Genomic DNA, 27,987 nt, shown 5'->3' on the forward strand with positions numbered 1-27,987 from the left:
TTTTTCCATAGTTTTTTGTGCCTGTCTGCCCCCTGTTCCACTCATTTTTCCCTCGTTTTTGTGCCTTTCTGCCCTCTGTTCCACTCGTTTTCCCCTCGTTTTTTTTGCCTTTCTGCCCTCTGTTCCACTCGCTTTTACCTCGTTTTTTGTGCCCTTCTGCCCTCCGTTCCACCCGTTTTTTGTCCTCTTCTGCCCTCTGTGCCACTTGTTTTTTCCTCGTTTCTGTGCCCCTTTTGCCTTCTGTTCCACTCGTTTTACCCTCGATTTTTGTGCTTTTTTTCTCCTGTTACCTTCGTTGTCCCTCACCGCCCTCGCCGCTGCGTCCCCGCCCCCCTGCCTGGCCACTGCCCATTCGCTGCCCGCCTCCCGCCTTCTAGCTGCTCCTCCCTCCCACCTCCTCTTATATGCCAGCCGCTGTGTGGCCGCGCTGCTGGCGCGCAGGAGGCGCGCCTAAGGCGAGCCCGTCTGCACCTGTCCGCGCCCAGCCCCAAATCCCCGGGCCCCCGCACCCACCACGACGACAGCCACCACTACGACGCCAGCACTCTGCACGCTCTCAACTCCGGATGGAGCCACACCTGCTTCAAGGCCACCCCGAAACGCACACATGCCCCTTTCACCTGCCAGAACAGCAGCTACACCAGCCTCAGAGCCGACGAACCACCCGCCAAGAAAGACCCCAACCACCTCCGCTGCCTACTACTGAACACTCGCTCGCACGCACGCAAGCATGCCGTTGAGCTCTGGGACCTGCTCGACACAACATCCCTGGAAGTCGCCTTCCTGACAGAGACCTGGTTTAACGACTCCTCCGCACCCGACATCGCCATAGCCATCCCAGACGGCTACAAGATCACCCGTAGAGCCCGCACCAACGGAGTTGGAGGAGGAATCGCCATCATCCACAAGAACAGCATCAGGGTCTCGACTAGCACAGACGACGCTCAGCATCGCCGAACACATGCATTTCCAGATCCACACAGACCCTAATTCCACCCTCAGAGGCACCCTCGCCTTCCGACCCCCTCCGGACCCTGCCCCCAGTTCAGCAACTCCATCTCCGACTTGATCAGCACGCACACCCTGACCTCCACCGACTACATCCTCCTCGGAGACCTGAAGTTTCACCTTGAGAACAACAACGACAACCACCCTGATCGATAACCTCGCCAACCTTGGACTGAAGCAACTCGTCACAATGCCCACCAGCTCCGCCGGCCTCACGCTCGACCCAGTCTTCTCCTCAAGCCCGTACGTCTCCATCAGCCACACCACTGAACTCCTCTGGACCGACCACCGCTGCATCCACTTCGCCTTTCAGAAACCCACCGTACACCACCGCACCCAACAGATCCCCCGCCGCTGCTGGAGCAAAATCACCGAAGACCAACTACACGCAAACCTCGTTCTCAGCCCACCCACTGAACCCTCCAACACCTACAACGCTGCCCAAAGCCTCAGTCGCTGGATCGAGGACTGTGCCAACACCCTCGCCCCGCTGAGGAAACCCCCCACAGAGACACCAGCAAGAGGGCCAGCTGGTTCACCTCAGAACTCCTAGCCTCCAAGCAAGCCTGCCGGAAACTAGAGAAGAAATGGCACAGTGAACAAACTCCGGACAGCCACGCAGCACACAAGGACGCCATCCGCAACCACCACCACCTCATCAGGGCAGCCAAGAGGACCTCCTTCAAAGACCGCCTCGACAACAGCGCACACAATAGCAAGGGGCTCTTCAACATCGTGAAGGAACTCTCCAACCCCAGCTCCAACACCACGACATCCCGATATCGCAAGCCCTGTGCGACTCCCTCGCCACCTTCTTCCACTGCAAGATCGCAGACATCCACGACAGCTTCAACACTCAGACAGCCCCAACAGACAGCAACACAACAGACCCTCCGTACACCATCGACCACGACCCCCTGCTAGCCTGGGCCAGCGTGAGCATCGATAACACCATCAAGACCATGCGCTTAATCCACTCTGGCTCTCCGTCGGACCCATTCCCGCACCACGTCTTCAAAAGAGCAAGCAGCACCATCGCACCCCACCTGCGCAACGTCATCAATCTCTCCCTTGAGACTGCGACCATCCCAGAGATCTGGAAACACGCCGAGATAAACGCCCTACTGAAAAAACCTAAAGCAGACCCAAGAGACCTCAAGAACTTCTGGGCCATCTTTCTGCTCCCCTTCCTGGCCAAGGTCATCGAGAAAACCGACAGCTAACCCGATACCTCGAAGAAATCAGAATCCAGGACCCTTCCCAGTCAGGGTTCCGCAGCAACCACAGCACCGAGACTGCCCTCATCGCCGCCGACATCAGAACCCTGCTGAACAACAGCGAGAGTGCAGTACTCATCCTCCTAGACCTCTGCCGCCTTCGACACCGTCTGCCACCGCATACTACGCGCACGCCTCCACGCCGCAGGGATCCGAGACAAGGCTCTGGATTGGACCACCTCCTTCCTCTCCGGCAGAACCCAGAGCGTCCTCCTCCCCCCATTCCATTCCAAAGCCTCCGAGATCATCTGCGGCATACCCCAGGGATCCTCCCTCAGCCCAACGCTGTTCAACATTTACATGGCCCCGCTCGCACACGTAGTCCGACAGCACAACCTCAACATAATCTCCTACGTCGACAACACTCAGCTGATCCTCTCCCTCACCGAGGACCCCATCACAGCTAAAGCCAACCTCCACGAAGGAATGAAGGCCGTCGGTGACTGGATGAAGACCCGCCATCTGAAGCTGAACTCGGACAAGACGGAGGTCCTCATCCTCGGCTCCAACCCTTCAGCCTGGGACGACTCCTGGTGGCCGATGGCACCGGGGGCAGCCCCGACACCCACCGACCATGCACGCAACTCAATGCTCTCAATGACTAAGCAAGTAAACGCCATCTCCTCCTCCTCCAACACTCTCCACATGCTCCGCAAGATCTACAGATGGATCCCGACAGATACAAGAAAGACAGTCACCCAGGACCTCATCAGCAGCAGACTTGACTACGGAAACGCCCTCTACGCGGGAGCCCCGACCAAGCTCATCAAACGACTACAACGCATCCAAAACGCCACAGCACGACTGATCCTCGACGTACCAAGCCACGGCCACATCACCCCCTACCTGAGAAACCTGCACTGGCTCCCCGTCAACAAGAGGATATCCTTCAAGCTCCTCACCCACGCACACAACGCACGCCACAAGACTGGCCCAGCCTACCTCAACAGACGGCTCTCCTTCTACATCCCCAACCATCAGCTACGCTCGGCTAACTTCTCACTCGCCACCGTCCCGCGCATCTGAAGAACAACCACCGGTGGGAGATCCTTCTCCCACCTCGCCGCCAAGACATGGAACACCCTCCCACTGAGCCTATGACAGACCCAAGACCTATTGACCTTCAGGAGGATACTCAAGACCTGGCTGTTCGATCAGTAGCATAGTCACCCCCAACCCACCGGCACCTTGAGAATGATTGATTGATCCACGAGCAATTACTAGTTTCGTTATTGGTACAGCAGCTATTACAAAAGCATAAAATCTCGGAAGCACAGAGCAGGATGGTTCAGGAATTGGTATTAATATTGAAGAATATAATTTTTTTAATGAACACAGCCAATCAACATTTCCATCATAGAAGATATATGCCACTAAATTACCATGCAACATCCACATATTCCAATCCACTGACCTGCATGCGGTTCATAGCTTCCCTGATTTGGTCGAGATGATGTGCTGAACTGAGGGCCTCAAGTCGGATGTCTGTCAGCTTCAGTTCTTTCTCCCTCAGCTCACCCTTCAGCTGCAGAATAATCTCTGCCTCGGCTTCCGTGCATTCACAAATCCTGAAGGTTGTGAAACGGTATGAAAGGGACAAGAACATTGAAAGAATGACTTGTGACTGACTGGTACACTTGCAGCCTAAGAGAATGTGCTCTTCAGCTCCCCTTACAATCTCTAGGACAGCGTCAAGTACCATTACATTTAATTCTGCTTCCAAGCACCGAAGTGCTTCGAATCAGAGTTACACTCTGAAGTAGTGTGGGGTACAGTACTACAGATACATAAACTAAGATATCAAAAAAAAAATCTTCCTTTGACCCATAGATTAGTAGAAAGAACGTTTTATTAGTGGATCCACTTACACATTAATAATAATTAAAAAAATTCTCAAGCTTCAGTTCGCCAACTCCACAGAGGAGAATGTTGGAATGGAGAAGAAAACAGAAAGGGGATATTATATGAAATATTCATGCCACATTCATGTTCAACACATTTAAAAACCTGAATGTGTGCATACTTGCCAGTTTAATTGGACATCACAATCAAAACCAGAGTTTAAGCCCTTTGATGTTCTAAGCACAGCTGAGATCATAAATATCATAAAGACCTAAGCAAATTGCATATATATTAATAAAAGTGTTGATCGAGAGTTAATTCCTCAAGATAGATAAAAGTGCGAGTGGGTCATGGCGTCATCCCCTCACTCAGTATTATTAATATGTAATATATTATATTTTGAGCATATGCCTGTATCGATTGTGCTATTGATTTTTTCATCGTTTTCTTTTAAAAATATATATGTAATCCATACTTAGGTACAAGTATTTAAATGTGTCCAGTGAGGTAAAATCACATTGAAGGACCTGGCTATTAAGGTCGCCGTATTCCCATGTAAAGTCTTGTAACATGCAATTTGTTAGGCATTGTTTTTTTCATCTCATGTACCGTGGTAATAACTTTGAACATGACCTTTTCACTGTAGTAACGATCGTGTGAATGTATATGCGCAGTTGCTGTAAATAACGTATTATTGAGCTACATGTATTGTCATTTATTTATTAGAGGCTTTATTTGCTCAGCAGCATTATAAAATGCTAGATATCACCTAAGTTACTTCTGAGCACTACCGCAGACAGAAAATTAACTACATTCAAGAAATTGTTCCAAGCAATATATTAATATTTCAACACGTCATTGAGTTAGTGCATGCAAGCACACCTTTCTAAAGAGAACAGCACTCAAGGTGGAACTAAACGATGCAACTCCATGCCCCACACTGTGTTACCGAGATCTATGCTTGTAGATCACATGGCCATTTCGACGTTTCTTTGGTGCCCACATGAAAGCTGACCTGCATTGACAAATGTTACACGAAGTATTGCAATATGAACCAAAAACGATACTGAAAAGCACATGCATGAATGAGATTTGTTGACAAGAGACTATGACCGCAATTTAGAAGCTATGAAACAAGAAACACCTTCTGTGAAATAAATGTAAACAATAATCATTTCTATTGCACTGAAGTCTTCTATGACATAGGGCCTAATTGTGAGTGACTCGGTAAACCTTATTTAGGCTGCAACACGAATTAACGGACGCACCGGGATAGAAAATCCGGCAGGTCTAGTGCCCTTCATGGAGAGGGATCATCTGTTGAAAGCCATTAAAATATCTGGTGAATGTCTTGTGCAGCGTAATCGGGAAAATACTTGTAGAAAAAAATCAGTTCTGGCATGCTATTTCCCAAATACATGTTATCAGGAATTACTAATGCTCACAGAACTAGTTACTCGGGTGACAGAGAGATACTGGGCCGTTGTCTAGCCCACTCAGGATGGGTCCAATCTTTTGAGATACTATCAAGACAACGTGACGAGAACTAGAGCTCTGCGAATCCGGAAAAGATGGACACACGCAGGGACCATTGAGGACAATATTTCCAATGAGGCATTTGCACAAATTCAGATGGAAAGCACAAGGAGATGCGTGTCCGTAACACAGAAAATAAGCATTAAAGGGGCCAAAATGTTGCACTGACACACAAACACACCATCACTTGAGTAAAGTTTAAACATAATAGCAGAAATGTACACTAATAAATGTCACTATTACTAGTGTTATCAATTATAAAAAGACTGCTACAGTGTCTGCTGAAAAATGTGTGCATCTCCATTTGATAACAGCACATCACATTTGACCACATCCTTAATTCACAACACCATACAAGGGCAAGCAGAGAAAGATGCGCCACTTCTACCAGTGAAATTCCATAATCTTGACAAAGAAAGGTACTGTAGGAAATTGGGTTGTTGGTTGACTGAGATGTAAGCCCTGGTCAAGCAGTAACCACAACCCTTGTCAGGGTAAGGCACATGCAAACCCCAAAGTAACCTGTGCTTGGCACAGAGCAGTCAGGCTTAACTTAGAGGCAATGTGTTAAGTATTTGTGCAACACTTGAAACAGCAAGACAGTGCAAACACACCACAAAAGGAGCCTACAACAGATTTAGAAACACAGAGGAAATTTTAATAAACAGAACAAAAACAAAATGGCAAAAATCCAATGAGTAGAACTGGCGATTTTGAATTTTAAAGTTTGTAGTGAAAATAGCCACAAAAAGCACAATGTGCTAATTGGGGAAATCTGGTTTTGGCAGACTGGAAAAAAGTCACAAGTTCAGGCCGACTGCGATTGAAGCACAAGCTACTATAAGGGCCCAGTAAGGCTCACTGAAAAGAGTGCCCTAAATTCTGGTGCAGAGCTTTACATGTATCCGTGTCAATGATGGGCTATGCAGCCTAAGCGCTGTCTCGGTTCCGAGATGTGGTGAGGCTGCTGTGTGAGGTCCTGTTGCATTGTTGTTGAGGCTGCTGTCGACGGGGCTTGCGAATCGAATTCCGTCATCAAGGATGTGGCATGCAGTTGGTGATATGTCTGTTCTGAGGAGCTGTGAGGAAGTGATGCGGAATCAGGTATCGTTGTTGAGGTTGCATTTGACGAGAGATGTGAAGAATGGTCTGTAGATGCGCTGGGGCGATGCATTAGTTTCAAGAACTGCAGTGGGGGATGTGAGTCTTTGCGATGGGTCCAATCCACACAGCAGGGGCGAGGTATCGGTTCTGCTCAGGGACACACTGCTCAGCCGAGGAGATGTTTCGGGTCTGCTCGGGTATCCGTCGCTCAGCAGAGAAGGTGCATCAGTTCCACTGCTAAGCACCTTAGGCTTACTTCCAAGGGTGTAGGACTGGGGTGGCACCACTTGGCAGGGTAGACTTACCGAAGGCAGAGACCAGGTGCAGGTGTAAGGTGGTTGGAAGCCTGTTATGTACCTGATGTTTCCGACTAGTCCTTGGTGGCCCTCTGGGTTCAAGAGATGCAGGTCCAGTACTTCTCACCAAGGCAAGAGGGCAGCAGGCCCGCACGGCAAATCAGAAGTCCAGCAGAGTGCAGTCCAGCAGAATGGAAGACCTTCAGTAGTACAGCAGTCCTTCCTCATCGCCGAGTATGAACTGGTACAAAAATGGTGTCTGAGTTCCCTATTTTATCTACAGTTGTGCCTATGAAGTGGGGAGAAGCTTCTAAAGGCCTGCCTTTGAAGTGCGCAGATGCCCTGCCTTCTCTACTTCAGACTAAGTACAGGGGGTTTGTAGCCCTTTGTGTGGGGACAGGACACAGCTCATTGAGGTGTAAGTGAGGCTGAGCCAAGCTCCTCCCTCCCATCCTGCCAGTGAAAGCCCATTCAGTCACACCTCAGCTCCCATTGTGTGTGGCTGTCTAGGAGGAATACACAAAGCCCAAATGCCACCTACACCCAGTCATCTGACCAGAGAAAGGCACAAAATGGCTAAGGCAAGAAAATGCCAACTTTCTAAAAGTGGTATTTTCTGAATTTTAATTTAAAATCCAATCCCACCATAAGTTAGTATTTTAAATTAGGATTCCATAGCATCAAACTTGAACTAGTTTTATCTTCCATTTGGAAATGACACTTACAAAATGTAATAAAGTAATCCCAATGTTATCCTATGGGAGATATAGCCAGTTGCAGTAGTGAAACTCTAATTTAAGAGTTTTTCACTAACAGGACCTGTAAACGTCTGAAAACTTAAAAGTACAAGTCCTGCTTTTATATAAATGACACCCTGACCTCTGGCCTGTCCAAGGCCCACCATAGGAGTGACTTATTTCTATTAAAAAGGAAGGTTTGGCCCAGGATAAAGGTTTGCCAGGTTGAAATGACAGTTTATACTGCACACACAGGCTCTGTAATGGCAGGCCTGATATGTGTGTAAAGGGCAACTTAAGTGGGTGGCACAATCAGTACTACAGGACCACCAGATACATTTAATTTGCAGGTCCTGGGCACTTATAGTACCACTTTACTAGGAATGTATAGGTAAATTAAATGTCAGTTGGGTATGATCCAATATTACCATGTTTATAGGAGGGAGTACATGCACTTTACCACTGGTTATCAGTGGTAAAGGGCTCAGAGTCCTAAGGCTACCATAAACAAGGTCAGAAAAATTGGAGATGTTAGACCTGGAACCACCAATCTTTTGGTGGGATTTAACTTGTCTTCTTGCTGTGCGATGAACTATGTTTTTGCTAGTTTTAAGAGCTTTCTCAGTGCTGACCAGTGCTAAAGTGCATGTGCTCTGTATTTAAAATATATTGGCATCTGGTTTCTTCACAAATGTCATATCTGATTTACTGATAAATCCTTAGTGCAGTGCACTACAAGTGCCCGGGCCTCTAAATCAAATGCTACTAGTGGGCCTGCAGTAGTAGAGCTTCAAACCGGTCTCACGCCTGCCACTGAAGAGCCTGTGTGCTCATTTTCAAGCTGTCATATCGACCTGACAAGTTCACCTATTTGCCATGTCCAAACCTTTCCTTTTACTACATATAAGTCCCCCCTAAGGTAGGCCTGAGGTAGCCCCGTGGGCAGAGTGCAGTATATTTAAAAGGTAGGACATGTGCCTTTTGAATGTTACATGTCCTGATTGTGAACAAGTGCTAAATTCGTTCTTCACTACAGCAAGGCCTATCTCTCCCATAGGTTAGCATTGGAGATGCCTTGTAACACTTTACAAGTGTAACTTTCAATTGGGAAAATATAGAAAAAGTAAAAAACACATATTTTAGTGTAGTTGATTTTTTTAAATTGCAGGTCTAAAAATGCAACTTTTAGGACTTTGGCATTTTCTTACTTTAACCATTCTATGCTTCTTCCTGTCCCTAGAATACATGTCTGGATTGGATGACAGTTGGACTTTGTGTATTACCTCTCGACAGTCACACACAAAGGAGCTGAGGTGCGCACTGCATATCCTGATGGCCCATCACCAGGCTGATGGGTCTTCCTGAGCTAGAGTGAGAGGGAGGAGCTGACACTTGCACCTGAGATTGTGTCTCTCCCCACCCAAAGAGCTGCATACCCCCCTGTAGTGTGTCTGGAGCCAGGGCAAGGACGGCTAGTATCTTGTGCACTACAAAGTAATTTCTGTAAAGTCTCCCTACTTCAAAGGCTAAAATGAGTATAAGTTCTGGACCTCTGACATAATGTACCCAGAAGAATTCTGGACTGAGGATATTTTTCCAGGAAGCAGAACTGTTGTGCAGCCAGGAGGGACTGCCACTTTGCTGCTTGCTTTGCTTTGTTGGCCTGCTGCCCACTGCTTCTTGCCTGAGAGTGAGAGGACTGGACCTTACTCTCTATATTTTGCATCTCTAAAGGGTCTCCAAGGGCTTGTTTGGCATTGCCTCCTGTTACTGAAGTCTCAGAGATATCAAAGACTTCACCTTTATCTTGCTACCAGCACCTGGTCTCCTCTGCTGTGAGTCCTGCTCAGCCAAGGGGTGCCAAATCCAGTACTGGGACTTTGATAGTGAGTGCTTGCTGTTGTATCTCACAAAACTAATGCATCAAAGCGTCATTTGGAACTGGCGAATTCCCTACAACATCACTGGATTGCCGCTGCATGCCCCAAATCCGTGGATACCGCTCATGAGTGCGTAATGCAAGGACCTCGACTTACAACGAAGCCCCCGCTTTGCCGATGCTGCACCTTCATATCACCGGTGCTGCGTGAGTCTTGAACAACACTTCACTGACATCTGTGATGCCGCTTCCCCAACTCCAGCCCATTCCAGGCCCGGCGTGGCTTCTATCCGACGCACCTCCTTCAGACAAGTGGTTTGACATCGATGCCTCTGAACTTATGCACTGCGGTTTTTGACATTGACGCATCAATGTCTTTGCCCAACTTCAGAACCAATGCATCGCCTGCAACAGCGATGCATTACCTCCATATTTCAACACATCATTCCGAGCAGCGATGCTAGCATTGATGCATCCAAGGTACTGTTAGAGGGTCAAGATGACTCCTGTATCCAGCCTGTGCTCCATCGTGGTCGGACTGAACTTTTGAATTTACCCCAGTCAAGCGTGACCAGATAGCCCAAGTTGGAGCAATTGACTTCTAAGCCCTGCATTTAGATTTAATCTTGCAACATTTATATAGTGATTTCTGTATGTTGGTTGCTATGGTCTTGTTTTACTCAGATACATATTGGCTATTTTTCTAAACTGGTATGGAATACTTTTGTGGTGTTTTCACTGTGTTACTGTTTACACAAATACTTTACATATTGCCTCTTTAGTTTAACCAGAGCTCCGTGCTAAGCTACCAGAGAGTAAGCACAGGTAAACATTTAGTGTGTACTACACTTACACTGAATAGGAGTGTGGTTCCTCCATGTACATGGTGCATACCTTTGTCAACTAGAAACACCATTTCTAACAGCAAAGGAAGGTAAAAGGCTGGATGGAAGACCCTCCGAGGCGGCGAGAGGTCAGGTGGGTTAATATACATGCTGATCGTACAAAACTTTTTCGAGGACTACCTCAGCTGTACCTCAAGGGACATTAACCCTATTTTGTATAGATTACATTACTCCAGCAAGTAGCACTTCGACTAATTGACAGGCCACCAAACTGCACTAGCACTCACTACACTCTTTACATTGGTCCTGAAGAAACGCAAAGGATCTCATCCTGAGACCACGATCTGCGCAAAACATTTCAAACTTCAACATGCCCAATATGAACATGACACCTATCTTGCTACTGGGGGCCATTATCACCCCGAAGCGGCACAACTTTCTGGTTTTTATTGATGACAGAGGGGTTACTCTCTATTAAATCTAGTAGTTTCCCCTCCAGCCATCTTTTAACTTCACACTAGGATACCACTTCCACGCAGACCCGCACACAGCCTTACGGCTTTATTATTAAAAAGATCTCTAATAAAGTGACTCTTCGGCGGAACTGTTGGGCATTGCAGTGCTGGCCCAACAAGGAGCACCGCCCAGTGATGAAGCATGACATCCTTTGGGGTGTGTAAGGGCACCACGATAAGCACACACTGCCTCCAGGCCCTATACCAATAGAACAACTCCTTCTCCCCTCCTAACGTGTACCCCTCCCTGAAAGTGGCGAGAACCATCCAACCCCTTGGGAGTTCTCATCAGTAAGTTGGAAGAAGCTGGACAGACCATCGCCATTGGCGTTCTCTAACTGACGACGGTGTTCCACCATAAATTCCATTCCCTGTATGGAGATGGACCACCTCAACAGTTTGGGATTTTCACCCCTCAGACACGTGAGGGATCTCTGAACGCGGAAGTGATTCCCAAAAAGGCCACAGCATCCTTCTCCATGGTACTCCACCTCTGTTCCCATGGAAGTAACCTCCTACTAACGAAGCATACCTGTTGGCCTAGGCCCTTCTCATTTAACTGTGCTAAGACTGCCCCATGCATGCTCTCAAGCATCTGTCTGTACTATGACTCCTTATAGAATTCAGGATTCTAGAGTACGGGTGCTGCACACTTGGCCTCCTTGAGGTTATCAAAGGCTTTCTGGTAGGCCCCTGTTCAGATCACAAGTCTTGGCTGCTTCTTTGAAGTAATCTCTGTTAAGGGGACAACAATGGTGCCATGTCCCTTCACAAACTTCCTATAGTATCCTGTGAGGCCCAGAAAGGCCTTCACGTTAGTCTGTGCTTTAGGGGGTTACCAGGCCAGGATAGTCTCAAACTTTAACAGGAGGGGCCGCACCATGCCCCGCCCACCATGTGGTCCAGATAAACCACAAAACCCTGCCTTATCTGGCACTTACTGGCCTTGATAGTCAGACCCACCTGCTACAGGGCTGGAAGCATCCCCTGGAGGTGGTAGAGGTGTTCCTCCCAGCTGGGGCTGCAGACAGCTATGTTGTCCAGGTAGGCAGCACAGAAGGCTTTCTTCCCAGATAGGATCCTGTTGACCAAACTCTAAAAGGTGACAGGGGCATTCTTCCGCTAAAAGCCATCTCTCGAAACTGAAAGTGTCTCTCTGGGTGTGAGAATGCAAATCTTTCTTTTGCCCTCTCAGTTGGAGCGATCTGCCAGTATACTGGTGTTAAATCGAAAGTCATGAGGAACTTGGCAGTGCCCAGCCGGTCTATGAGCTCATCAGCTTGGGGGATGAAGGGTGTATAATTTTTCATGTTGGAGTTAAGACCCCGGTAGTCCTCATAGAACCTAAGTTCTGGAGTGGCACACGGAGGAGCAGCCTTGGGTACCAGCACCAAAAAGCTGGGCCAGGTACTGTTGGAGAGCGCAATCACCCCTAACACCAGCATCTTAAAGACTTCCTCCTTGATACTGGCTTTCACCTTATCTGACAAACTGTAAATCTTGTTCTTCACAGGTGGACTATCTCCAGTATTGATGTCATTGATGCACAGATGTGTGAGTCCAGGAGTGAGAGAGAACAGAGAAGCAATCTGTCCCAGCAACTGGTGATAATCACTCTGCTGTTTTTGGGGTCAGAAAAGGGAGAGGTTGACACCTTCCACTGACCCCTTGTGTTCCTGGGCAGACAGGAGGTCGGGTCTCCTCCTCCACTCCCTCATCTGTCACCAGCTGCATGTGAATTTTGGACTTCTCAAAAGGGAGGCAGGGGGGTGGGGGGTTGAGACGGTTCATGTGGAGTAAGGAGTTTCTAGGGGTCCTGAGGTCCCCCAAGAAGGTGGACTCCCCCTTCTGCTTCTTCACCTCATATGGGCCTATCCAGTGATCTTGCTGCACTCTGGGTTCCATAACCCACACCTACTGGCCAGGCTAATCCTCTACCAGAGTGACATTCTGTCCATATGAGAGTTTCATTACGTCTTGACTTATCTCAAGATTGATTTTCCCCTTTTTTCAGAAGCGGTGCATCTGGTTGCGGAGGGCCTGCATGTAGATGACCACATCCTGAGGAGGTTTCCCGGGAGCTTGCTCCTACCCATGTTTTACAAGGCTAAGAGGTCCCCTGACAGGGTGGCCATAAAGGAGTTCAAAGGGGCTAAATTCCACTCCCTTCTGTGGCACCTCTCTGTAGGCAAAGATAAGCCATAGAAGGATGGCATCCCACTTACACCTAATGGGCTCATTATCATGCCTTTCAAGGTCTTGTTGAATCTCTCCACAAGAATATTGGTTTGGGTGTGTTAGGATGTGGAGAACCTCTAAGTTACTTAAAGAAATTGTGGTAGCCAGCTGGTTTACCAATCCCAAGACACACTGCCAAAATGAGCCCGCAGGCTTTCAAATGTTGAATCAATAAACAAGCCTTTAGGAAACTCAAGAGATGTACTGCATTTTTTTAATTTCACTTCTTTAGTAGTTGTTCTTCAGTATATGAAATTGGTATACTCTATCAATTCCATTGAGAATTCAAATTAATAAATAGTGATAACCATCTTGCCCTCCCAGAACCCAATGCATTTCAGGTATGGAACCCTTCATCAGGGGTAACTGAAATTAAATATGCTAATATGATATCAAGAACTGTTCATTGGAGCCCTACCTGGTAACATATAAAGTGTAATAGAACAATAGATATTCCACCAAATGTATACCAAGCAATTTGTGTGTCGGAAATGTGGCCAGAAATTCAGCAGTCTAAACCAAAATAAACAAATGCATCATGTGCAAGAAAAACATGCCAACCATGTGCTTAAAAAGCAACCACAGGACTTAAAGTGGTAAACCTGAAACAATCATAACCCTTGGGTCACAAAAGTAAACATGCATGTGGCGAAATGCTGACTGATATTATGACATATAAACATGATCTTTATCATACTGTCAGCTCTTGGGTCATCGTGTGCTTAGAGGATCTTGTTTAATGCAAAAAAGTAAGAACCGAGTGCCAAATACTTGTGCATGAACTAAAGTAATAAAGTCTCCTCTTAGTGATGCAAAATAAGAATGCGTATGTGGGGTGTCCGACTAGTGTCTGGAGAAATATGTGTTGTGAATTCATAATAGTCTTACAGCATTAACAATGCGTGCTAGTGCTTATCTAGAGAAAAACTAAACCGTTTTATTGTCAAAATACAATGCAACCAACAGTAAAAAGAAAAGTGATCAACTTGTGCCAAGAACCCCACGCTATCTGGAGCCGTGATGCTACATATAGAACAGCATGTCAACATACCTCCTGTTTTTCTGACCTTCATTTAACTCTGAGCACTCTACCATTGCTAACCAGTGCAAAGGCGCAAGTCCTTCTCCCCTAAACATGATGACATTGGTGTATACCTGATTGGCATATTTGTTGTACTGGTAAAGTGGTACAACATATACCCAGGGCCTATACTTCACATGCCACTAGTGTGCTACTGCACTGATTGCGCCACCCACAGAAGTAGCCTTTCAAACATGTCTCAGGCCTGCAACTGCAGTGGTTATGTTTACAGCTTACTGCACTTTTACTTGGCATTTAAAACTACTTGCCAAGCCTTAAAATCTATTTTAATTACATATACCTCACCCCTAAGTAACCCTAAGGGCATGTTGCCATGTAAGTAAAAGATAAGACATGTAACTGCTTTGCATGTCCTCCTAGTGACCAACAGTCTATTTCATTTTTCACTACTGTGAGGCCTATCATTCTCAAAGCCCAGCATTGGGAATTCCTTAATACATATTTAAGCTGTAATTCCTGATGAGAGAGGAGTAGCTATTTCATGTTTACATATGTCTGGAATGTTAGTGATGCATCCTACTTACTGGTGAAGTTGGATTTAACATTACCATTCTAGAAATACCACTTTTAGAAATGGGCTATTTCTCTGTACTTACTCCTATCTGTGCCTGACAGCCTGTCTCCAATATATGTATGGGTTGGGTGACAGCTACAATTTGTGTATTACCTTTAGACAGTCCAAAACACAGCAAGGTGAGGCTCATCTGCATTCTGAGCACTCATCTGCATTCCGATTGGTCTCCCTGAGCAGGGAGGAATGGGTGGGGCTGACAAAAACATTGCAATAGGTATTGTCCTGTCCACCTACAAAGCACATATTTACCACCACAGGTACCCTGGCAGACAGGACTGGGTTAAAAGGGATCCTTGTGCACTTCAGTGAGTTGCTTTGAAGTCACATCCTACATCAAAGGCACCTTTGGGTATACACACTGGGTCTCTGCGCCCCTAAAATCAGACACTTCTGAATCTTGAACTGAAACTCTGTCAGAAGGACTACTGTGCTGCTTAAAGAACTCAACTGGACTTGTTTTCTGAAAGGACTTCTTTTCTGCTTGTTGCCCTGCTGCCTGCTGCTCCCTGACTCTGCTGAAGGACAGCTGGACTCTGTCTTCACTCCAAATGATCTCCAGGGGCTTGCTGGATTGCCTCCTATTTTCTGAAGCCTCAGGTACACAAAAGACTTTTGAAGAATTCTGCTTGCGCTGCTGCACTCTGCCCTCTGTGAGTCTTACCATTGCCTGAGGTGACCTCTCCAAGTTCTGGGCCTCAGAAGTGGGTTCTGCCGCTCTTTGTCTTTAAAATTGATGCATCGTTATCACTGAGCTGCTCGGAACCGATGCACTGCCCGTAAACACAGAGGCTGTTCGACAACAGTGGTTCTGCAGCCTGTGTGGCCTGACGACTATGCTGTTTTGCCTTCACTGCAGTGAAGCTCGACCCTGACACAGTGGCACGACTGTGTGAAAAAGATCGACACTTTGAGCCCTCATCATCGACGCTTTGCTCCATCCAATGTACTTTATCAGCAGGCCCTGCCTAGGTCCTGTAGCCAGCCTACCCTCCATTGCAATAAGCCTGAACTTTGGATTTGCACAGGCCTCTCGTGACCTCAAGTTACCTTTTGAAAGCTAGTGACTTCTAAGCACTATTTTTGCATTTAATATTTAAAAATTCAAATTTCGACTTCTACTGATTGGATATTTGTTGTTATGGTCTTTTTGTACTCATACAAATATTATCTATCTTTTTAAACTGTGTTTGTGTGTGAGTTACACAACTACTTTACACATTGCCTCTTTAGATACGCCTGAATGCTCTGTGAGAAGATACCAAAGGGTGAGCGAGGTTATCTTTTAGTGTGTATCTAGCGTACCCTGACTAGAGTGGCTTGCCTCCTTTTCTGACATCTCAGGGACACTAAAGACTTCCTGTATTTCTGCTCATGCTGCTGGACTTCGGGTTCTGTGAGCCCTACATTTGCCTGAGGTACTTGCTCCAAGTTCTGGGCCTCATGAGTGGGTTCTGTAGCTGTTTTCTTCAAAACCATTGCATCATCACCATTGCGCCACTTGGAACTGACGCATCGCCCCCCGACACCGAAGCAGAGGCTACAGCTTGCACGGCCTTCCAACAATGATCGGCGCGGCTTGACGACAAAGCATTGCCTTTAATTTAGCAAAGCTCAATGAGGATGCAGTGACCTGACTGCGTGGACATGATCGACGCACTGAGCCCTCAGCATCAATGCTTTGCTCCATCCAAGGTCCTTTCTAAGCGGGCCTGTACAATTAGGCACGTTTTGAAAATATAGTTGTTAACAGTTGCAGAAGAAATATTTTAAACACCATCAATATTACATTGATGGTCAATGTAGAATACACAGCAGTAACCTGTGTCACCGTTAAACAGTTTTAGTATTGCAGGCAATGGGAGACGGGCAGGACTGTCGATCAGAATACACAGCGGTAACCTGTGTCACTGTCAAACAAGTTTAGAATTGCAGGCAATGAGGAAATCGGGTGGCGGCAGACCGTCAATCAAAGACCACCGCGGTCAGGGATGAAAGCACATGGGCTTCTGCAAGACTTGCTCCAACGGGCACTTGGAGCCTGGTTCAGTCTCTACTCTACCAGAGTAGAGGTCTTTGGGGTCCCAGGACCTGAGTAAAACAGTCAGTTCTTGATTATCTCGCCCAGGGACGCAGTATGCAGAGAAACATGGGAACGTACGTCACCGGGGATGGGGGGATACGCCAAGGATGTGCCTTGGTAGGTCAGAGGGCAAATGTCAAGTGTGCCAAGGCAGTTTTTGCCACACAGTCAACTTCACCACTTTGGAGATGCAAAATCCAACGTCGGTCGCAGGTGCTGTGCAATGCGCTTTTGCTGCAGTGAAGACTGAAGGGGTCAGTGGCCGGACTGGCTACCAACAATGCTTGGTTGCGACAAATGTCAAACAGATTAACCTCACAAGCTAGAGGTTATCGAGAGTGCAGTCAGGGCTTGGAACTTTGGTAAGAGCCAGCTACCACTCTTGGGGGGGCTCTCACCACTTTGCTGAGGGGCCAACACCTTGACGGGTCCAGTGGCGAACACTTCAGTAATTGTTTCAGATGTTGATGCACCTCCATCATGCAGGGGATTGGTTCCACCAATCCAAGGGAGGTCCTGGTTCTTCGTCAAAGGCAGGCAGACCTCCCAGGTTTCTGGAGTTCAGCTGCAAGATGAGTCAGCTTTTGGTGAAGGACTCGAGCACAACAGGAAGGCTGGCAGCGTTGACGCCAGGTCAGTCATATGTCCTCTTCTCCTTGCGGTTCTTGGATATCCTTTTTTCTTCTTAGGTCAGTAGGATCTAATTTTAGGGCCCGGGGGTACCCCCCTAAATACTAAATCAAGTGGGATTAAAGGGTGTACCAGTCAGTAGCCAATGGGCTACGTAACTTTAGGTTGGTTACAACCTCCTATGATCACTTCCGTTGGGTTAGTGGGCATAACCCTGATTCTAGTTCGCTGATTCCTTCCAAGACAAGATGGAGGATTGGAAACGTGGTGTCCACATCAACTGCCCTACCTTAGGGGGGGGCTGGCTGAATGATGGCACACCTCCTAATCTAATACATTTTTCCAACTGTCCACTCGCCAAAAGTGGAGCAGCACAGGAGGTTTAGCTACAGTTTTTTTCCACTTCAATGGACACACAAGATACTTATCATGGTATCAAAAAGAATTGCTCAATAACCTCTTTGATATATACCATAGGTTACCGAATCTGACTGGTGAAGCATTGAAAAAGGACTCCCACACCGTAAAAATTGTGAAGGACGATTAGAATATATATTCCAAAGTGTACAACTGCCTAAAATTATGTTAAGCCCCGATGAAGTTCCAGGAGTAATTGGAATGAAACGCGTTGGCTGGATTTTTTTCGTCTATTACGGAAGAAATACAATAAAGGATATATTTGCAAATACGCAATGGACTATCACTACTTTCTGGTGCACCTTACCATTTTGTTCACAACTCCTAATCTAGCTCATTTTCTCACCTGTCTCCCTGTCAACAGTGGAGCACGACAGGGGGGTTGGCATCCTCAACTATCTGGAGATGACTGGGTTGCGTTTGGAAGAAAAGGCTTCCCACCTTGGAATACCATTCCAGCGTGAAGGAGGTGTGAAGCACCTCCGCCCAGTAGAGGTATGGTTCCTGACCTCGGAGAGCGAAAGCTCGCAGCCCATGAGGTCAGAAACATGTCTGGTGGTGGCAGGCTGGTTAAGACTAGTAAGAGACACACCAGTGTTTTCAGGGGGCACCTCAAAGACTCCCTCTGTGTGCATTAATTAATAAACCCAACACCGGCATCAGTGTGGATTTATTAAGATGAGATGTTTGGTACCGTGAAGCCATCATGGTGCTGGGGAACTCGAAATGATAGGTTTCCAGCCCATGCACTCTCTTTGACTTCCCTGCACAATTACAATATTTAAGAATGGATATAGATATTGTAGGGTCATATCTACTCAGCAGATATGACCAGCCATGTGATATGGTGCACCCTGCCATAGGGCTGGAAGGCCTGCAGTAGGGGTGACTCACCTAGATCTCATACAGTGCCTGTGGGCAACCACACATGGATGTGTGCCATGTCAACTCTTCACTTTTCTCTTCACCAAGACACGCAGCCTGCAATGGCAGTTTGCATGTCTTTATGAGAGATCCCTAGGGTGGCACAATTAGTGATGCAGCCCTAGTGGACCCTCTTCAGTCCCAATGCCCCAGGTACCACGGTTACCATTTACTAGGGACTTACAGGAGATGCTGAAGTTGTGCCAATCATGGTACAGTTTTGGGAAAGAGCTCTGGCATGGGGAACTGGCAAAAAGTAGGGGCTAACTATGTTAAAGAGGCGATTTCCTACAACCATTGAGAAATTAAGGTTGTTTAAAGCACACACGTAGCAGAAGTGTATGGCATGGTGACTCAAAGTATGAGCCCCGTAGAACAATAGAAATTTTGTATTTTGTGTTCATATAATGGTGTCAAACTTGATATAAACTAAATGTGACCCCTTATCAATTTTAAGGTTAACAAGTGCAAAATGACACTTTTGTAATTTCATAAGAAAAAATGTGTTTTGAATACGAAAAACTGATAATTTAAAAAACACAGTGTTATGTTATAGGGAATTTATTGAGCGCACGTACACCAAAGGTCTCTTGGCGCTGAGTAGGAAGCCACCCCAAAGATAAGGTCTAGCAATAGGCCTCGGTGAAGAGACAATTTTTTAGTTTCTTCTTGAAACACATGTAATCCAATGTTTGCCTCAAATCAATCGGTAGGGAGTTCCAGAATTTGGGGCCTAGCATAGAGAATCGCGAACCACCCGTTTTTTTGTGCTAAATCTTGGAATCATCACCATGTTCATTGTTGCTGATTTAAGGTTCCGTTTAGGGAGGTACGGATGGATCCTCCTAGAAAAAAATGTTGGGCCCCTATCGTTGATTGCATTTAGGATCATGCAGCCTGTTTTAAACATAGACCGCTGGACCATGGAAGCCAATAAAGCTGCTTCATCAATGGCTTAGTATGGCAGTATCTCAGTGGTTGATAAATTACTCTGGCAGCTTGATTCTGTATCAGCTGAAGCTTGTGGATTTGATTAGCTGTAAGGCCTAAGTAGATGGCATTGGAATAATCCAACCTGGACATAATCATAGTCATCATGATTACCACACTTGCTTCCCTAGTGAAGAATCTCCTTTTCTTTTTGAAGTTCCTCAGTTGATAGAAGAATGACGTGACCAGCTTAATCTGCAATTGCATAGATAGGTTAGCGTCAATTTGGATGCAAGGCTTTTTACAGAGTTCTAAGGGATTGGTGGAGTTCCTAATGTATCCGGCCAGTGTGCTGGTGTTCAATGGTGTAGTCTGTTGTTTGAAATGACTATCTCTGTTTTATCAGAGGTCAATTTGAGGTGGTTATAACTCATCCAGTCTTTGAAAAATAATATGGTATTTTGAAAAAATTCCTTGGAGTTCTCCATCTCGTCAATTGGGAAAATCAACGGCATATCATCCGCATAATTGTAGATCTTAAACCTTCCGATGTTGGAGGGAGTGGATCAAGGGGCAGATATAGAGGTTGAACAGATAGGGGGACAGGGAAGAGCCCTGTGGTACCCCGCAGGTGGTATTGGCACTGGTCAAGTTATAGGGAGTCAGCCTGACTGACTGGGTGCGACCAATAACTCATAATAATGTGTTAATAATGTATAAAGACATTATGTTGAAAAGATAACAAATGACCACGGACAGAAAACTGAAGATATTATAACATGGACAAATAGCTTTCTTGCCTAAATTTAACCCTTAATATGAAATTACTATTGTATGGTGGCAAAACAAAATGCATCGTAGTCTTCATGGCAAAAAAAGGGGAGGGAAACAGTAGTCAAACATGAGTATTGTGAAGTGACAGAAAACAAAATATTTACAACTTATTGTTTAACTCTTTGGGTTGTAATGCATAGAGTCTTTTTATCCCATGAGTCTCTCTAATTCGTGCAATGTAGTTCTTTTCCTCAACCCAATAAAGCAGTAGACGAGTTACTTACCATTGGTAACGATATATATGTAAGAAACATTAGTTAGTGATAGATTCCTTACCTTAGAATTACCCCCAGGCGTCAGACTGGATCTGGAAAGTTTTCATCAGCAGTACACCTGCGCGTTGGTAGGCGTCGTCGTGCAGCTTCGCGTATGTCCTTGGCATCGTAGTCACAGAGATGACGTCGCTGGAGCTACTTAGACGCGCCTACGCGCACTGACGTCAGTTTTGTACAGAACTTTCCGCACCAGGAACGCAGAGCCATGCAAGTTACTAACCACTGGTGCATTGAAACTAGGGCCCTGAAAGGGACGACCTTAACCCTAGAAATCAATTCGCAGAATGGGGACGATGGGTGGGGCGGTAAGGAATCTATCACTAACTAATGTTTCTTACAGATATATCATTACTGAGGTAAGTAACTTGTTCATCTGAAAGAAACACGTTAGTGATAGATTCCTTACCTTAGAATAGGTACCCCAGCAATACCAACCCTGGTGGTAGGTCTGTGAACAAAGATCACACCAGAAAGTCGCGGCGCACAGAACAGCCAAATAAGCTGTCTCTCCGGGCTTGACAGTCAAGGCAATAACGCTTAGTAAAAGTGTGCACGAGGCCCACGTGGCTGCCTGACAGATGTCTTGCAGGAGAGCACTGCGTTCCAATGCAGTAGTAGCTGCTGTCGCCCTGGTAGAATGGGCGTGCAACCCCATCGGAGGTTCCTTTTAGCCAGAGAATAACAGGCCTTGGTACACAAGACAACCCAGCTGGAGATAGTCCTCTTGTGTACAGCCCGGCTTTTCTTGGCACCCATGTAGCCAACAAAGAGCTGGTCATTCACCCGGAACTGTTGTGTGCGATTCAGGTAAAATGAGACTGCACGTTTTGGGTCCAGACGGTGGAGCCTCTCTGGAAGGGTGTGGAGGTGGAAAGAAAGTGGGCAAGGTGATAGTGTGCCCGGTGTGGAAGGCAGTGACAACTTTTGGCAAGAAGGAATGACGAGTGCGAAGCACATCCTTGTCCGGATGGACCTATAGAAAAGGACGCCTACAGGAAAGAGCCAGGAGCTCTCTCACGTGCCTAGCGGAGGTGATGGCAACCAGGAAAGCAGACTTCAAAGTCAATAAATGAAGAGGACATTTGTGAAGTGGCTCAAAGGGAGCACACATCAAATAGGTAAGAACCAGATTCAAGTCCCACTGCTGTATCAAAAACGGAATAGGAGGGAAAAGGTGAGTAATGCTTTTGAGAAATCTATTTACAACAGGTGACTTGAAAAGAGAGGGCTGATCAGGGAGCCTGAGAAAGGCAAAGAATTGCAGAAAGATAGCCCTTAATAGTGCCCAGAGCAGAGCCCTGCTGGGCCAGAGAAAGAAGGAACAAAAGGACTTGTGAAAGAGGGTCAGAAAGGGGATCCACAGGCTCTGCTGTGAACCATGCCACAAATTTGTTCCATTTATACCGATTTAGTGGAGGGATGCCTGGCTGCCAGAATGATATCACAGACTTCAGGAGGCAAGTCAAAAGGAATCAACTGTTGCCGCTAAATCGCCACGCAAGTAGGTGGAGGCTGGACAGGTTCGGGTGGTTCTGCAACAGAAGATCCCCCCGAAGAGGCAGTCGGATCGGGGGATCCTTGCTCATACTGAGTAGCTTGTGATACCAAACTCCTCGAGCCCACCTGATCTTCTGCAAGTAGAAGTGGTATAGGCTGAAAGGCGTACAATAAACTGCAGCTCCACTCATGATGAAATGCGCCACTGAGCGAGTGCCACCTTGAAAATTCCAACACGCAGAAGTGATCACATTGCGCGTTCTCTTTGGTGGCGAATAGATCAAACCAAGGCTCTCCCCACTGTTAAAAGAGACCTTGTGCCACCTTCGAGTGAAGACGCCATTCGTGATCCATCATGCAACTGAGGCTGAGTTTGTCCACCCTGGCGTTCAAAGAACCTGCCAATCAATCAATCAATCAGGGGTTTGTTAAAGCGTGACTACTCACACGTAGGGGTCTCAAGGTGCTAGGGGTGGGGGGGTGCAGGTTCCATACCATCAAGGAGGGGGTCTGTCGAAGAGCCAGGTTTTGAGGTTTCTTGCGAAGATGGGGAGTGATGTTGTCTGTCTGAGGTGGAGCGGAAGGGCGTTCCATGCTTTGGCCGCGAGGAAGGAGAAGGAGCAGCCTCCCGATCTGGTCTTTCTGGTGCGGGGGACCACGGCGTAGGAGAGCTGGGCTGATCGTAGGGTCCTTTGGGGTGCGTGGAATTTGAGTCGGCTGTTCAGGTATGCTGGTCCGGTGCCGTGGAGGGCCTTGTGTGCATGGGTGAGCATCTTAAAGGTGATTCTCGCCTCGACGGGGAGCCAGTGGAGTGTGTGCAGGTGCTGGGAGATGTGGCAGTGTTTTGGCAGGTTGAGGACCAGTCTTGCGTCGGCGTTCTGGATGTTCTGTAGCTTGCGGATGAGGTTTTTGTTTATTCCGGCGTAGAGTGCGTTGCCGTAGTCGAGTCTGCTGGTAACCATGGCGTGAGTGACTGTCTTTCGGTGTTCGAGGGGGATCCATTTGAAGGTCTTACGAAGGAGGCGGAGGGTGTGGAAGCAGGAAGATGAGATAGAGTTGATCTGGCGGTCCATTTTGAGCTCGGAGTCCAGGATGATTCCCAGGTTGCGTGCGTGGTCTGTGGGGGTTGGCGGGTTTCTGAGGGCGGTGGGCCACCAGGTGTCGCTCCAGGCGTCGGGGTTTGGGCCCATGATGAGTACTTCTGTTTTGTTGGTGTTTAGTTGTAGGCAGCTGTTTTTCATCCATTTGGCGATGGCTTCCATGCCTTCTCGAAAGTTTCGTCTGGCGGTGTTTGGCTCGTTGGATAGGGAGAGGATGAGCTGGGTGTCGTCTGCGTATGACACGATGTTGAGTCCATAGGTTCTGACGATGGGGGCAAGTGGAGCCATGTAGACGTTGAAGAGCGTCGGGCTGAGGGAGGAGCCCTGGGGGACTCCGCAGGTGGTAGGTGTGGGGTCCGAGAGGAAAGGGGGGAGTCTGACCCGATGCGTCCTGCCGGAGAGGAAGGAGCAGATCCAGTCGAGTGCCTTGTCCTGGATTCCTACGTCGTAGAGTCTGCGTATTAGGGTTCGGTGGGAGACTGTGTCGAACGCCGCTGATAGGTCGAGGAGGATGAGGGCTACTGTTTCTCCTTTGTCCAGTAGGGTGCGGATGTCGTCTGTTGCGGCGAGGAGGGCGGTTTCCGTACTGTGGTTTTTTCTGAAGCCGGATTGGGAGGAGTCGAGGATGTTGTGTTCTTCAATGAATGTGGCGAGTTGGCTGTTGATGGCTTTCTCGATGACTTTCGCTGGGAACGGGAGCAGGGAGATGGGTCTGTAGTTTTTTAGGTCGGTGGGGTCCGCTGAGGGTTTCTTTAGGAGGGGGTTCACCTCGGCGTGTTTCCAGTCGTCGGGGAACGAGGCGGTCGCCAGGGAGCGGTTGATGGTGTAGCGGAGCATGGGTGCGATGGTGTCGGCGGCTCTGTTGAAGATGTGGTGGGGGCAGGGGCCCGTGGGGGCCCCTGAGTGGATTGACTTCATTGTCTTCAGTGTGTCTTCGGTGGTGAGGGCTGTCCAGTCATCAATCGCTGGTTTCCGGGTGTCGGGGGTGATTGGTGAGGGGTCAGTGTGTTGGTTGTCTTCGTCGAAGTTGTCGTAGATGCTCTTGATTTTGTGATGGAAAAAGGTGCTGAGTTTGTCGCAGAGGTCTTGTGAGGGAGGGATGTCGGTAGACTCGCTGGTGGGTTGGGCGAACTCCTTGAGGATGCTGAAGAGTTCCTTGCTGTTGTGTGCGTGGATGGAGATTCTGTCTTCAATCGCTTTTTTCCTTGTTTCTCTGATGAGTTGATGGTGGGCGTTGGTGGCGGCTCTGAAGTTGTTGTGGGCTTCTGTGGATTTGGTGTTTCTCCAGGCCTTTTCGAGGCGGCGGCATGTGCACCTGGATTCTCGAAGTTCGGTGGTAAACCATCTGGCTTTCTTGGCACGGGTATTGTTGTTTTACTTGAGGGGGGCTATGGTGTTGGTGCTGTCCGAGATCCATCTATGCAGCGTTCGGGCTGCGGTGTTGGGGTCGTCGTTTTCCGCGATGGTTGGGGTGGAGTTGTTGAGTGAGGAGGTGAGCTGGTTGTCGGTGATTTTGGTCCAGTTTCTTTGTGGAAGCAGGTGCTGGTGTCTGTGGATGGTGGGTGTTCTGAAGGTGAAGTGGCCGCAACGATGGTCAGTCCATGGGAGTTCGGTGGTGTGGCTGAAGGTGATGGAGTTTCCTGTAGTGAAGACAGGGTCGAGGGTGTGTCCTGCTGAGTCCGTGGGCTCGGTCACGATCTGGCGGAGTCCAATGTTGTGGAGGTTGTCCAGGAGGCATGTGGTGTTGGGGTCCAGTTGATTGTCGAGGTGGAAGTTGAGGTATTAAACCATCAAGGAAATGCCTTGACGTTCCAGCCATGTCCAGAGACGCAGAGCTTCCTGATATAGGGTCCACAACCCCACCCGCCTTGCTTGTTGCAATACCACATGGTGGTGGTGTTGTCTGTGAACACTAGCACTACTCTCCCTTTGACAGAGGGAAGGAATGCTTTCAGTGCAAGTAGGATCACCCGGAGCTCCAGAAGGTTGATATGGAGCCTGGACTCCGCCGGAGACCAGAGGCCTCTGATTTCCGCCCATGTGGCCACCCCATCCCAGGAGAGACGCATCCGTCACCACTGTGTGCTCTAGTTGAGGAAGGGAGAGGGGTCTGCCGCTGACCCAACGCTGGTTCGTGAGCCACCACTGCAACTGTCGCACAGTGCCCTCCAAGATCTGGATGTACTCGGACAGGTCCCCTTGATGCTGCGCCCACTGGAACTTCAGGTCCCACTGCAGAGCCCGCATATGCCATCTGACAAGATTGGTCAGCAGGATGCAGGAGGCCATGAGGCCCAGCAGCCTCAAGGTCATCCCGACCGAAACCCAGGACAAGGGCTGAAAAATCAGAATCATAGACCGAATGTACTGGACTCGCTGTTCGGGAGGATAAACCCGAAACTGCGGTGTGTCCAGAACCACACCGATGAAAAGGAGCTTCTGAGAAGGAATCAGATGCGACTTTAGCATGTTGATGGAGAACCCCAGCAAATTCAGGAGGTCGGCCGTAGACTGGAGGTGGGAGACGACTGCCTGGGGTGAGCCTGCCTTCAAAAGCCAGTCGTCGAGATAGGGGAAGACTGAAATCCCTGATCGGTGCAGATGAGCGGCGACCACCGCCATCACTTTCGTGAACACCCGAGGGACGCTGGCAAGGCCAAAAGGGAGCACAGTGAACTGAAAGTGCTTGTGGCCTGCCGTGAACCGCAGGTAACGCAGGTGGGCCGGCAGGACAGTGATATGAAAATAAGCGCCAATGCTACCAACCAGTCTTGCGGGTCTAGGGCAGACAAGACCTGAGCAAGTGTGAGCATCTTGAACTTCTCCTTCCAGAGGAAAGAATTGACGTTCCCAAGGTCTAAGATAAGAAGGCAGCCCTGGTCATTCTTTGGAACAAGTAAAAAAGTGGGAGAACCAACCACGACCTACTTTTGGAAATCGCCCTGCCCAGGGAGTTGGCGGTGTCAAGGCCACAAGGAATTGTGAACTTGGCTGCCTCTTTCCCCTCAGCAATAGCTTGAGAGAGCACCGTCGAGGCCTCCTCCAGACACAGAGACAGGACCTGTGCAACCGTGTCCCACACAAAATGGGAATAATGCCCCAAGAGGCATGAGGTATTCACAGACCCCAGCCCTGAAATGGCGGAAGTAAACAGTTTCTTCCCAAACTGTTCCAGTTTCTTGGATTCCCTGTCCAGAGGTGCGGAAGGGAATGCGCTTGGGAATGCAGAGGATTGGACAACCAAGCTCTCAGGGGTTGGGTGTTGGGAGCGGAAAATGGGGTCGCCCTGGGTCAGGTGATGGCTTCAGGCCACGTTCTTATCCATAGGAGCCCCTGTGTTGGGCCTGGACCAGGAGCCCAAAAGAACGTCCGAAAGTGAGTTATTAAAGTGCAACAGCAGTTCTGTAGAGGAAGACGCTGGCCGGAGCACTTCTGGCAGGAGATTAGTCCTGACGGCCACCGTAGGGAGCTCGAGGTGGAGCGCCTCGGCTGCTCCCCGCAACACCACAGATAATGTGCCACCAACCTCTGCAGTCACAGAAGAAGGAGACAGTGTGCTAGGTTCTGGATTAAAACCATGTCACCTGCATCCTCCAAATCATCTTCCCAGTCCGGGTCTAACTCACACTGGGCTGCAGGAGGGTCCTCAGACCCCGCCCCGTCCTCCCCATCCTCCCCGTCCTCCCCGTCCACCCCAACCTGCCGGGCAGGCAGAAAAGAGGGAGGCGGATGGAGAAAGGGATAGAAATTCCCCATCTGCATTGGTATCGGCGTCGATCAACACCGGTCTGGCAAGGTCTCCACGTCGGGGTGGAAGAAGGGGACAGTGTCGTCCATGGAGCCGGCGGACAACAGTGGCGGTGCCGTAGACGTGAATGCCGGTCGTACGAGGCCACTCGACATCGGCTGGGAACCATGCATTGATCCATGGGGTTCTCGTGGCGTCGAGACCGGAGTCGTCAATGACGTCAGGGCTGGAGCTGGCGACAAAGAAGAGAGAGAACTCCCAGTCGGACCCATGGGCCCAATGGGCCAAAAAGGCGGGCCATGGCTGACAGGAAGTCCTGTAGCTGGGCCAGAGTCACTGAGGGACCCGGGAATTGTGGGTAGGCCATCGGCAACTGCGCAGGCTCCGCCGGAGCCGCGGGGGTGGCACCACCGGCACCCTCAGCCATGTCACACGACAGGCATGGGGAAGGCAAAGAGCGACAATGCTTCTTTGACTTCTTGTGCTTTGCCTCACCTGACTCCGAGTGCGAAGATGGTAGTGGTGGCCGCTCCATGACTGGTCCTTTGACCTCCCACGGGACAGAGACCTTCAACGGCGCGGAGCTGACTCTCGGGCCT

At 48.5% G+C, this 27,987-nt stretch overlaps 1 protein-coding gene across 2 annotated transcripts in view; it reads right to left on the reverse strand.

Moving 5' to 3' along the window:
• Positions 1-27,987, reverse strand: part of NAV3 (neuron navigator 3) — a 1,248,418-nt gene that overhangs the window by 142,987 nt on the left and 1,077,444 nt on the right. Inside the window, exons 28-29 of one of the 2 annotated variants that reach the window (XM_078674250.1) lie at positions 5,077-5,142; positions 3,700-3,853 (exon numbers count right to left, since the gene is read on the reverse strand). In XM_078674250.1, the coding sequence (XP_078530376.1) occupies positions 3,700-3,853; positions 5,077-5,142 (220 nt within the window). The remainder of the gene's footprint in view (positions 1-3,699; positions 3,854-5,076; positions 5,143-27,987) is intronic. The other variant, XM_078674251.1, reaches the window with a different exon arrangement.

Source organism: Lissotriton helveticus, chromosome 1_1 (genome assembly GCF_964261635.1).
Source record: "Lissotriton helveticus chromosome 1_1, aLisHel1.1, whole genome shotgun sequence".
Taxonomy (NCBI): Eukaryota; Metazoa; Chordata; class Amphibia; order Caudata; family Salamandridae; genus Lissotriton; species Lissotriton helveticus.